This window comes from Sceloporus occidentalis, unplaced genomic scaffold (assembly GCF_023333645.1).
Source record: "Sceloporus occidentalis isolate IW3139 unplaced genomic scaffold, rSceOcc1.0.p SCAF_3, whole genome shotgun sequence".
In the NCBI taxonomy this organism is placed as follows: Eukaryota; Metazoa; Chordata; class Lepidosauria; order Squamata; family Phrynosomatidae; genus Sceloporus; species Sceloporus occidentalis.
In genome coordinates, this window is record NW_028316983.1 from 221,115,296 (window position 1) to 221,129,345 (window position 14,050).

Below are 14,050 nucleotides of genomic sequence, written 5' to 3' on the forward strand. Positions count from 1 at the left end.
GAGTGATAGAAATTGTACTCCAGCAACATCAAAAGTGTCACAAAGTTCTTGCCATTGGCTTAATGCATTCTCATTCCCACCTATCTCAGTCTGTACTTATGAAATCCTCTCTGTTCGAAAGCAGTTTTTTTCACTCTATGTGATGTCAGCTCCAGGTAGAGTGATGGTTAAGACTGATGAGGCCTAAATTAGGATCATCGGAGCAAGCCCAAGTAGATCTAATTGTCTGTTTCTACTCATCCTCCAGTCTTGCCTTAAGATTTGGGCATCATATGTTCTGGAAATTAAAGTCTCCATTGCTAATTTCTGTTGAAACAACGCTATTATAGCATAAATTCTGCTAATCTGTAACTTGGGAGTCAAGAAGCAAAAATATCCTTTTGCTTTCATTTGCTAGGAATTTTTAAATGCATTTTTCTTCACCTGCACCCCATTTTCAGTGAAAGTACAAGTACAAAGGGAAAGTACAAAGGGAAAATTATTTGCCAACATGATGGTTGAAGGTATATTAGCACACATGAGCCTTCTCTTGAGCCTATGGGCCTTCTTAAAAAATTATAGAGAACAGGCTGAGGGGAGAGTGGGATCCTATAAATAATAGCCCGAGGAGCTTAAAAAGAAACAATGTAATGTGTCAAGACTGAAAGACAGATGCCCTTTGGGATTTGGGTAGTAGTGGGTACTAACCTAAAGAGAACAGGGTGAAGGTTTCAGTGACAGGTGGATTCTAGAAAGTTGTGTAATTGAATAATGGGAAGTCAGGTTTAGGTGAGAAGAACCTCAGTTTTGGGGGCAGACTATACATATGATTTTTAATTCACATACCTTGTTTTAAGTGTAAGCCACCTTGGTCCCATTCAGAAGAAAAATATTGTTATCCAGGGAAATAGTGGCATCACTAAGGTTGGTGGCAGGGGGTTGGACTGGATGGCCCTTGTGGTCTCTTCCAACTCTACGATTCTATGATTGGTGTAGCCCCTTGTGGTAACTCATGGTGTCAAACCCCCCCCCCCCCCCATTGACCTCTTCCAATTTCAAACCATACAGAATCCTTAGTAATGCTTTTTTGCACTAATGTTACTCATAAATACACAGTGCGCCCATGTCATACACTGGAAGCTGCGCTGGAAAGGCTTCTCCCACGCCCCAGAAGAAACAATGGGGCGTGCGCCCCACAGTGTTCCAGGTGCACACAACAGGAACAAGCCCCATTGTTTCTAATGGGGCTTGACTTTATGCTGAATTTTCCTTACGCGGCGGTGTCCAGAATGGATCCCCTGCGTAAGGGAAGGGCCAACTATACTACTGAATGTAATGCTAATAGCTGTGACAAAAAACTAGCAAAATTAAAATTACACCTTCAAATTACAATATCATATGCATAACCTAAATGTATTTGCATATACATAGTGAATATTTGGTTGAAATGTGAGGTCTTTAAAGAAAAATTTAAAGCATAAAACATTCTTTTTAATATCAAAAAAATTAATTTTTAACTTTTGAAATTTAAAATTTTAATTTAAAAAAAACTGGCGCCTCTGCTTTCTCCTCCCACTGAGCATCAACCCATTTCCACCATCTCTTAAGGAATTTTAAAGGGAAGCAGGTGAATTCCACAACCCATTTCTCCCAAAAAGTAGATGTCTGAGGAGCAGTGGTGTCATCCTCCTTAGGTGCTGAAGATTCTCAGGGAAAACATTTTTTTCTTTTTCTTTATTGATGTTACCTATTAAATCTATTAACTTCTATAGTAGGTTTCAAAATGTTTCCAAAAAGTAGGTAGTGTGGTGTCATCAGTAATGGACTGGATAAGGGCGAATAAATTGAAACTTAATCCAGACAAGATGGAAATGCTCCTGGTCAGTCAAAAGGCAAATCAGGGAATAAAAGATTCAGCCTGTGCTGGATGGGGTGACACTTCCCATGAAGAAAGAGGTTCACAGCTAGGATTCAACTCTGAGCTTGGAGTCTCAGGCTTCACCAGTGGCTGGGAGTGCATTTGCATAGTTCAAGCTTGTGCACTAGCTGCACCCATTCCTGGAGATGACAGATCTGGCCACAGTGGCACATGCCTTAATTACATCCCGGTTGGATTACTGTTATGCGCTGTGCATGGGGCTGCCTTTGAAAAGTGTTCAGAAAATTCAACTGGGCCAAAGAATCACAGTCAGATTTGCTGACTGTGGCTGGCAACAGGGATCACACAACTCTCGTGTTGCTCATCTCCAGTGGCTACTGGTCCGTTTCTGGGCACAATTCAAAGTGCTGGTTATGACCTTTAAGGCTTTACATGAATCAGGTCCAGATTATTTGATGTACTGTATCCTCCCTCACAGTATTGTATTGTATTCATACTGTATTGTACTGCATTTCCCTTAGCAGTTAAGATGTTGACTCTGATAGTCAGCAGGTTGGCATTGGAGATCTAAGTGCTGTGGGATGGAGGGAGCTCCTGCCACTAGTCCCAGCGTCTGACAAGACCTCTGGTGGCGCAGTGGTTAATTGCCACTCATAAGCCACAAGGTTGTGAGTTCAATACCAGCCAAGGGCTCAGGGTAGACTCGGCCTGGCATCCTTCGGAGGTCACTAAAATGAATACCTAGCTTGTGGGGGGCAATTAGCTTACACATTGTAAACTGCTTAGGCAGTGCTTAAGTGCACTGATAAGTGGTATAGAAATGTTATTGCTATTGCTAACCTAGCAGTTTGAAAGCATGTAAATTGCAAGTAGATAGATAGATACCACGTCAGTGGGAAGGTAACAGCATTCTGTGCAGTCATGCTGGCCACATGTCCATGGAGTCATCTTTGACAATACTGGGTCCCTTGACTTAGTACAGAGATGAGCATCACCCCCTACATTCGGACATGATTAGACAATCACGTCTAAAGGGAAACATTTACCTTTATCTTTTATTCTCTCTTATGACTTGTGCTTTGAGATCAGCTGGGGAGTCCCTTCTGTCAGTCTCACCACTTTCCCAGATACATCGTACAGGAACACAAGAGAGGACCTTCTCAGTGTTTGCCCCCAGGCTCTGGAACATCCCAGAGAGGTTAGACTGGCACCCTCCCTAGTTTCCTTTTGCAAACAAGTAAAGACTTTTCGATTTTGACAGGCATTTGACGAGTGACTATATAAGGCCCATCCTATACAGTGTACTGAATATTGCTAATTGTTGTGTTGGGTGGGAACTGTCTGTTTCTGTATGTTTTTAATGATGTATGTTTTCATTGTTTTATGGTTTAATCTTGTTTGAATTTTTGTATCTTGTGGATTTTTAACAATGTCATTTTTAATTGTAAGCCACTTTGAGTCCAATTCCTAATTCTTTGGAGGACTATGGTGATAACATGGGAACTAATGTGATGTAGTGGATACATCCTCCAAAGAACCCCATTCAGCCATTAAGTTCTTTGGAGGATGTGGAGCCAGTCATTGTTGTTTTGAAATAAAAGGATGGCTCCAGAAACAAGCTTGTAAACTACCCTGAGCATCTTAGAGTTCCAGATACTGTTGTACTGTAACTCAGTATCCCTCACTATTAACTGTGCTGGTTATACTTGATGGCGTTTCAGTCAAGTAACTGCCAAAACATCACTTTTCCCATGCCTGTCACTCAAAAATACAAAGGGATCATGTAGCACCTTTGACACTGTGCAAAGAAGTTGTCCTCTTGTCCATCTGCCTTGGTCCAGGCCTCAGAGGGAGAGAAGAATTGATGGACCTGATCCCCTTCCCCACCACCATTCCCTTCTCCTTTTGTGTTGTACCTTTTTAGATTGTGTGCCTGAGGGCAGGGAACCATCTAATTAAAAATAATAATTGTAAGCCGCTCTGATAGCCTTTAGGGTTGAAGGGCAGGGTATAAATACCATAAATAAATAAGCAAGCAACCAAGTAAGCAAGCTTTCATAGACTTGGAAAGCTTCCTCAGGTGCATGAAGTGAACTGATCCCCAGGAAGGACCTTTATAATCAGACTGCATGAATAGCCATAGAAATGCAAAATATGTGGGTATGGTGGTGAGTTCACGATATCAGATTTAACTATGATTGTTGAGGAAGAAAGGCAGGAGGGAAAATGTTGCCTAAAGGCAGGGTGGATGGATGACCATAAGAATGGTGGAGAGCATTTTAGAATGGCTATGTCTCTGAATGTCTTTCAAAAAGGGAAAGCTAGAAAGGTTATGGCATAAATTAAGTTGGAAAGAGAAGGTAGTTTTTTCACATAGTATATTTCAGACTGGTGTGATAGCTTTTTAAAAGAAATAACAACTAACATTATTGTCATTGTCATCATTAGTAGCTTTTCATTTCCACAGATCCTGAAGTCATTTACAACAATACCATCAGAATATTATAATGTTATAAAACATTTAAAAACAGGATAATGTGATAAAGAACTTTGCAGACAAAATAACTTTTATGAGGGTACATTTCATTGCTAAGTCAGGGAACCATTCATTTAATTTATTTTCTGAAAGATAAAGTAGATTCTAGCTGTAGTCTACAAAAACATGTACCCTAGTAAATTAAGGCCTTAGGGCCCCACAGCATCTTCTTTTGTGTTCAGTTTGTAGTTTATTATTCATGAAATGTATAGACAAATTTGTATATACTGGTATAGCTAGACAGGTGGTGTGCAGGTTTTCCTACTGTGTCATTGTACGTTAGGAGATACTTGTTCCAAGTTGTAAAGGGAACCTACGTGTTTCTAATTAACAGTCCATTCAAATCATTTCAGTAATGTATAGAAGGGGGAAAACGGAATGTAGAAATGCTTTGTAACCTTAACATACCTATATTGTACCATCAGAAGTGTCAGCATACAAAAGTTGGTTATGTAGTCAGTTTGTATATTTTCATAAATTCTCATATGAAGACTGCTATTCTTTGTACATTTAGTTGGGAATAATGCTCATTTGAATATACTGTACTGTAATGTGACATGTGATCAAACACTGAAAGCAGGGGGAGAATTTGTATGAAGAAGTAGGATGGCACATTCCCAAATAGCCATCATTTTCAGAGTAGGAATGTTATATTTGAATGGGGCATAATACAAAGTCCTTTTTGCTAATTAATTACCATAGAGAACACTTGAATTAATTTTAAATGTATCTAATTGTGGAACTGTTCTACATGCTGCCTGCGTTCAAATGGAAACCCAAGTTATTACCTACTTGAAAAGCAGTTGAATTTAATTTTCATTTTAGCATAATCTAACTAATTTTTTCAGGATGCATTATTTTTATTTTATTTTAAAAAACACTAAGACTGTTTCTTTCATATGTATCTTTCTCTTGTCTTCCTCCCCCCCAACAGCTGAGATAAATGTTGATATAGCAAAGCCTCTGAAGGCCAATATCAGCTTTGTCAAACTCGATCAAATAAAACAATTTCTAAAAAAGATCAGAAGCAAAAGTTATTATGAGACCCAGGAGGAAAGTGTTTCAGCAGCTGATAGCCTTCCAAAGAAAGATGACACATTAACATATCGGTGTTACAAAAGCAGAATTTCTGACTCTGAAGATCACAGTGATGGAGGGCAAAAGATTTCAGCGCAGAAAAATCTGTGGACAAGTATTTCCTGTTGTCAGAAGATTTCCATTCATACCACTCAGATGGTGATTTCCATGGAAACTTGCCCAGATCCTAGAAAACCCTGCCTACTAGCATCTTTATCAAGCCTCCATGGAAACTTGCTTGTCAAAGCTAAAGGTAAGAATTTTAATCTCTTTATTTCTTTATAATATTGGCATTGTGATGTCAGCAGGTTGTAATAAACTGTAGTTTTAATTATGGTCCAGAGTCTCCAGTAAACCCAGAAATTGGTATGGTTTACTTTTATTTGTGAAGATTTAATCCCGGTCTCAGTGCATGTGCACCCTATCTTAAACCATGCACTCTCTGGAGTGCATGCACACTGTTCAGGGCCACTTACTTGTTAGCTGGGTCAAAGCACCAGACCTTCTCTTACACAGAAGTTCAGTTTCAGGTGAAGTTTGTCCTGTAGCCAGAAACATATTCATAACCAGGCATGCAAACAACATGTATGCTTCCTACAGTAGTGGGTTAACGACAATGGCATAATGTCCAAGATAGCTATTTTAAATCACTTTAGCAAAAATGTTTATCCGCAGTGCCACTTTAGAAGTGGGTTCTTGTCATTTTAAGTGGAGAATCACTTAAAATGGTCTACACTTGCCCTTAAGAATCAAGGATACCTAGAAGTTTGAATTGTCCTTCATGTGAATCTTCAGGACGAGCTTGCAAGAGGTCTTCCTCTTGGAAGAAGTCTATCTCTTAAGCTTGTCATTACCATAGAACTGTGACTCTACCTGTGTGTGCTTAAGTGTTTGTGTCAACCCAGTGTTTAAAGCAGGAGCAAAAGAAGAAGGAAATGTGAGTACATGTATGCACATACGGACACACACACACACACTGTTGACGGAAGAAAACATGCTACACATTTATTGGTAACAACAGTTAGACTCTTGGTATAGCATAGGTAACAGATACAATCACTGTGCAACTCACTGCCATCCAGAGAAATCCCCTCATCCTAACCCTGCTTGCTGGGGAAAACCATGAGGTGTCTAATGGGTATAAACTGGGAGTGAAGAAGGTCTAATGACCCCTGAGCTTGGATTGCCCTTGATTGATTTCATCCCCAAGATCACCTAAATAGGCACACAGTCTCACAGCCACTATCGCCATCAAAGCTCTCAGCTCAGAGACAAAACTATCTTCTACAGCTGTGGCAGAGAAAATCAGAATGACACAGCTGAGGAAACAGAACAAGATTCATTTCACTGCTGAGAAAACACAAAGCCCAGCATACCCCAAAAATGATCCAAGGTGGGGAATGCCAAAGAATACTGAGTGCTGGCTATTTGATAGGAAATGCTTTTTAAGCTCTTCCAGGTAGACAGCAGTGAAGAATGCAATCAGGTTTGCCAAGGGAAATTCCACCTCCTAGCCATCTAACTGCTGCAGTCTTCACTTTGGTCTGCCTATAGAGTTTAAAAGCATTCCCTGCAAAGCAGCTGACGAAACTGTTCTCATAGGTATTACCAGACTGGTTGGGTTTTCTGGGGAAGAGGTGTGGGACCAATGCCTGTGCAGAAAAACATGGTGAGCATCAGGGGAACATGACAGCAACTATCCTTATCTCCATGTCCTGCCCCCCCCCCACACACACACACAGACCTGCAAATAGGAATCCAAGCAAGTCTGGAAACTGCACTTGTCACTGCCCATCTGCTGTTTGTTAAGATGATTATCAGTGGTTATACATTTTTGCTCCCATGCACAAAAATTCAAACATACATTTAGCATGTATATAAATATCTTCCTGGTCAGGTAACGTTATGTACATATGATGGAGTGGGTTACAGTGCTTGAAAGTTTATACTGAACAAAGTCTATAAGATCCCTATGGATTCTGTTATTTTTTCAAACTCTTTTTGAAACTCAGTATAAAACAAGGAAGAAAGGAAGATCCAATTTATACAGACACTGTTTACTGTGTAATATCTTTCATCATATTATATAGCTCTAGTTATCTACCTTTCCAATATTTAACTTGGTATAGAGGTACTAAATCTGGAGCTGGCAGGTTGTGCTTCATTTGAGGCTTTTATTTAAGCAGAATTTGGACAGCCATTTGTCAGGAATAGTGTTGATACATCCTGCATTATCTAACATTATACAGTGTCTGTATAAACTGGCTTGCTTAATTATCAAGTGGAAGAACTTAAATTGTGAAATTAGGACCCAAAGTAATACTTTTCCATCCTTCTAAATCCTTGCTTTGGAAACATATAAAGAGAAACTAACACCTAGTGTTGGTTCCTTTTTGATCATTAAAACTTTAAAGTAGTTGGAAAGATAAACTGAAAAATATGACTCATGACTGGACTTCCATTCCATTTGGGGGGGCAGGGTTGCACTGATTGTTATTGTTATTTTTAAAGCTGTTATTAAAATACATTTACAGAGTAGTTATTTTCCTTACTGGATATTAGCTAGATTTTAGTGAGCTGGCATAAATAGCTTAAGAGAAAAAGACAGCAATTTGTAGCTGAGAAGTATAGGTTCCAAGCCAAGCTAAGTGATTTATTGCTTTGTCATCAATAATATTACAGTGGACCCTTGTTATACACTGGGGTTTGGTTCCAAGATCCCCCATGTATAACAAAATCCGTGGATGCTCAAGTCCCATTAAATATAATGACATAACAAAATGGTGTCCCTTATAAAAAATGGAAAATCAAGGTTTGATATTTGAAATTTACACTTTTTTTGAACATTTTCAAACTGTGGATGCTTGAATCCGTGTATAAGAAGGGCCGACTGTACTACTTGGGCTAATAAATCTTAGCACTTTCTATTGTTTTAAATTAATGTTACAAGTGAAAAATTTTAGGTTCATAGAACACAAAAGCCCAGTTTAAATGCTGGAGGCTAAAACCATTTTTATGTATAAATAAACTGCTGTACAGCTAAGACAAGCAAAGACATTCCCACACTTTTCTAGCTGCATCTCAATTGCAGAATGGAAGGACCTTTCAGTAGCAGGTAATATATTTATGTAGTTATAAGTTCACGTTGACTGTTCCAGTTCTGGGTTCCCCCCCCCCGACCCCCGACACTTTTCATCAGCTATTCTAGCAGTATGATGCTTATGGTGTTATCTATCTATCTATCTATCTATCTATCTATCTATCTATCTATTTCAAAATCCTTGATGTGTGCAGGCTGCCTTAGCAGTAGATTTCACTTACTTTTGATAGTGATCCATCTGTTCCAGCAATGTAAAGCTGTGTGGCAAAGCTGTGGCAGGATGGTACTCAGAGCAGTCTTGAGATTTTGAAGGCTTCTCCTCCTTATCTGTCCACATAGAGGGCAAGTGGCTACTGTTGATAAATTGTTTTCACTCCCATGGCCATTCACCCAAGTAGGCACGTGGCATTGGCAACTGTGGCAGAGCAGGAACCACAAATGTGGACCAGAGGAAGAGGTAGGGAATAGCGCATACTTTCAGCAGCTATTATAATTTGGTCATTGACCTGCTTAGGCAAACAAACATTTGATAATAGCAATATATTACCACAACCTCTTGAGCAGAACTTGGAAAAGTTACTTTTTGCCCTGTAGCCCCCACAATCCCGTTGCCAGCATGGCCAGTGACCATACTGGCTAGGAATTCTGGGGCTTATAGTCTATAAAAGGTAATGTTTCCATGTTCTACCCTTGCCCTTTTTTTCTAGGTGCTAGAAGCTGCTCCTATAAGATATTGTTGTTGTCAAACAAATGCCTTTGCCATGCTACACCAGGTATCATCAGTTATACTGTGCCTTCATCAGGCAAATGAGGAAGGGTAGAAGATAGAATTGGGATGAATTTGTTGTGAACCTTCTGATGATACAAGGGGAGTTTACCTGTTGTTTGAAGATATCAAGCCCCTGATTCCAGTCATAGCTCAGAGCCTGGAACTTTACTTTTTTGGACTATAGCTCTTAGAAATCTCCAGGCTGCATGTCCTGCATGGAGTTCTTTTAGGTTTAGTAAATCATCATCATCATCATCATCATCATCATCAAGTTCTGCCTTAGGTAATCCTTCCATTGTATTGAATGCAACAGCATTAGTCCCTTTGTATAGAAAACTAATCTTTCAGGGAGAAGTGTTAAAGCAGATATGGAAATCATACAGCCTGCATATGTTGTCATATTGCAACTCCCAGCACTCCTTACCACTGGATACGGTGCACAAATTGTAATCCAACAATTGCCATCCCTGAGTTACTGTATAACATAGCTTCCACATTAACATGCTAGGATTTTATTCAGATTGGGTGAGAATGAAGCATAGCATTATGTGATATCTTTCAAACAAAGACTTAATGCCTTTGTGAACACTAGCCCTTGTTTTGAGCACTAGTCTCATATACTCCCATATAGTCTTTTCCATGCCAGTTTGGAAACCAGTCCCTTATGAGTTAAATTGAGCTTTCATGTAGATAAATGGATACAGGATTGCAGCCTCTGTTACACTTTTAAACATACATGGTATTAAGGAGGGAGCAGTTTTGAATTTTCAAAAATCTTGCAGATGTCTAGAGGGCTTTTAATCTGGCAAACATGCTTAATAAAGTAATAGCAATACATAGCTTAATTAAAGTGAAAGTTCTTTATTTAAGAACTTCCTTAATTAAGTTGTAAACTAGAAAAGACAAAGTGATATAATATTTCTACTGCTGTAGTTCATTTATTCACATACTAGCTGGTTAAAAGTCTCCTGGTCTAAGGCTGTAGTAGAACATTTATTTGATAAAGTATTACTTTTGAAATATATTGCATATTACATTTGATTTATATTTATATATTACATTTTGAAATGTATTTATAAATTTAAAAGAGCTTTAGGTTTACTGTACAGAGATGTAGATTGGTATAACATTAAACTGCAGTAGCTACATCTCAAATGAAAGTATAATAGCAAAAATATATCAGAATAGGCCCCTTTTTATTTTCACAGTTTTATGAATATACCTTTTGAGCCAAATAGAGCTGATGTTGGCATATGAAACTAATACGCAAATACTTCACTGTGTTTCGGGTTTTTACAATCACATAACTATGGTGACCATCTGTAGCAGCTGCATTTTACGAATTATTTGCTAAAGTAGACAGCATACAATGACAAAAAGTAGTCATCTCAGATGTACTGTTAAAAAGACAAAATAGCATTGCTTGCCTTTTATACAGAATGGCCATCTGCTGTACAGATGTTATAATAACCAATGACTTCACATTCAATAATTGTAGAAAATTTTCATTAAAACCTCAACAATTTGCACTTGTTTACTTGAATCTGCATAATTCTCCCATGAGACAATAACACACTGGGTTATTTTTTTTAGTTCTCACTAGCAGTGGCTTTGATCCTTTTTGATGTGCAACTTTAATAAACATAGTCAAAAGGCGCTATTCAGAAAACATCATGGAAAAAACTACAAAGGAACAATTATAGCAGCAGAAACTACTCTAATCCTTTACTTACGCAAGCTATTTTTAGTGAAATATGTTTTTTTACAAATTTTATGTGACAGTATTTTATAAACAGTGTAAACGGCCTCTTTTCCAGATGAGTCTTTGTGTAAGTGATGGAAGTCGGTTTGTAATGTAAGAGGAATCTTATGTGCTGAGAAGCAATTTTTAAAACCTCACTTGGGAATGTGTTGTACGCATGTTTCCTCCCTCGCACAGCAAAACAAGCACTTACGACCTTGCCTAATGACTTTAAAGGAGTTTCAATTAACTAAAAACTCTGCATTAAAATGTTTTATTCTAGAAGTTATCAATTTTGGATCCTTTAATCAGGAATTTTAATAGCCACCCTCCCCTTTTTATTAGTAGGAAACTAACATTTTATTTCATTAAGCTGAACTTTTTTCATGTGTGATAGGGAAATAGCATGCATGGAACACACTACTTAGCCTTCTGCAGTGGTGTCATTCAGCCAGTTTGCACAAGTTCACCAGAACCGGTTGTTAAAATTGTTGAAAGATACAGAGGCTGGGAAGGTTAAAGGAGGAGCCAAGTGAAGTGGAGGAGAAGGAAGAGATTGGAGCTGACAAGGAGGCCAGAGAAACCAGAGAGTAAGAGGGAGGGAAGGAGCGCTGATGGGAACTGGTTGTTAATTATTTTGAATGACACTACTGGCCTTCTGTGTATAGAAGAAATCCATGCAAAATTCAACTGAACACAGGCAAGAAAGAAATTCCATCTGGACTGGCACACTTAATGAATAAATCCTTTCCCAGTTGCTAAAACATGCAGAGCTATGATGCACTCTGGCTAGCCAGTCTCTTCCATGCGCACCATGCTCTTTTGGACATGCTGGGTTTGAATTAAATTAGAATGAAGATTTAAAACATTTTATGGAAGAGGTTGGCAACTGATGGCTTTCCAGATGTTGTTGCACTGCAGCTCCCATCATCACTAGGGCTGATGAAAGTTGCAGCCCAATAACATTTATTGGCCATAGATTGTGTTTCCCTGTTCTGTACTACAAAATCTATACAGTACCATTTTTTTAAAAAGTATTCTGCCTAGAGTTACCATTTCTTTCCTTGAATTTATTAATGCATACCAGATTAACAAAGAAGTACCTGTGTTAAAAGAGCTGGACATATTGTGCTTAGAGTAGTTATAGTGCAGGAGTTGTTCACTTATCTACGCTATCTGAGAGCCAGTGTGATCTAATGATTTGAGTGTTGGGTTAGAACACTGAGAGACAAGAATTTGAATCCCCGTCTGGCCATGGAAACCCACTCAGTGATCTTGACAAGCCACATTCTCTTAGTCTCAAAGAAAAGCAAGGGCAAACCTTCTCTGAAAAAAATTCTGCCAAGAAAACTCCATGAGGACCACCATAAGTCAGGAAGGACTTGAAGGCACACAGCAGCAAGAACTCCATTCTGTCACACATATGAGATTTGGCTTGAATTAATATAAAATCAGTTTCAGTACTGAATCTATAACATGACACAACTAGAATAGGTGGAAGAGAGATCACCTATTCTGCTTGTTCGTTTTCATCTTTCACAGCTTTCATGACAATATTTTCTAACAGAAATTGTTAGCATGATTGTTGCTAAAATAATAATATTGTCATATCTGCTTATGGTAGGATCTTGTGAGGATCAAAGTAGAATCAGATTAATATTAGTACTGTACAGTTATCTCAGAAACGAGATTGCAGAACTGTTGGTGTTTGTATTTTAATTAATAGCATTTTTCAGAACTGTAAACTACTTTTGCAATTATGCATAGATATTTTAGTTGGTCAGTAAGATCACATGCTTGTCATTTGCAGTCTTCTCCTACATGGACCAATATCACAGTGTCAATATCAGGCCCTTAGGATGCTTAATTGTCAAGTTGTCCCAAGACATATGCTGCCTAGGACTAGGTCTCAGTCCAGTTGAGAAGCTTAAAAGCCCACTTCAGAGAAAGAAGAGTGACCACTTATATTCCAGCCTTTAGAGGCAAAGCCGTGGCAAGTCTCTGAACCATGGATCTCAGGAATCAGTCTTCAGGTCCACAGCGCTACAGTTCCCCTCTATTTCTGTCTCACTTCTAACATCCCATAGTCATGCTTGAATAGCTAACAGGATAACCAAATGGAACATGGTGAAAACCTGGAAATATGTCTTTTTTGTAGTAGTGACCTTACTGACCAACTAAATATCTATGCATAATTGCAAAAGTAGTTTACAGTTCTGAAAAATGCTATTACTGTAATTAAAACATAATCAACATTTCTGCAATCTTGTTTCTGGGATTGCTATACTAATATTAATTTGATTCTATTTTGATCTTCACAAGATCCTACCATAAGCAGAGATGACAATATTATTTGTTAACAGCGACATTTGTTAAGAAGCTGACATTCTCTACAGGTGCTGGGGGAAAAATTCAGAACCAGGTTTTGTTAACTGCAGTTATGCCCAGAAGAGTTCCTTGGCCTCACAGCTTCTCCTTAGTGACTTCTCATCACTCAGAACATGACACATGTCTCCTTCATATAGTTCTGTTCCACTCAGTAGTTTTGTTCAATCCTGTTATGTTGCAGTTGATAACAAAGCATAGCAGCATGAAGCTGAGCACTGGTTCTAGAAACAGAATCTGTTTCTGCTATTGCCATACTACTGACAATGAAATTGCACAGACACATCAGTCTGTGCAGCTTCCTAATTTCTATATCTGGGGTGAGCAAGTTTGTAGTGCAGGAGCCAATTTTTTGTCCTGGGACTCTGGACACCACATGGACTCCTAAAAGCAGTTATCTACCAAAAAAATGGAAGTAGCCAGAAGTTCATTTCTAATTCTGAAAAACAGGTTTTTTTAAAGGTTAAACAGGATGAGGTAGCTGCAACCTATTTTTAAAAGTGAATGAAGGCTTTTTGCCAAAATCCAAGCAGTCTAAGAAGAGCTGGGGCCTTAAAAACAATATTTGGGCCACATGTTGCTTC

General features: G+C 38.6%; 1 protein-coding gene across 3 annotated transcripts in view; it reads left to right on the top strand.

Annotated features, from left to right (window-relative positions):
• The window catches only part of VPS13B (vacuolar protein sorting 13 homolog B), a 472,964-nt gene that overhangs the window by 340,123 nt on the left and 118,791 nt on the right, over positions 1-14,050 (top strand). For all 3 annotated transcript variants that reach the window (XM_089517705.1, XM_089517703.1, XM_089517704.1), the window contains exon 36: positions 5,329-5,724. In XM_089517705.1, coding sequence (XP_089373831.1) covers positions 5,329-5,724 — 396 coding nt within the window. The remainder of the gene's footprint in view (positions 1-5,328; positions 5,725-14,050) is intronic.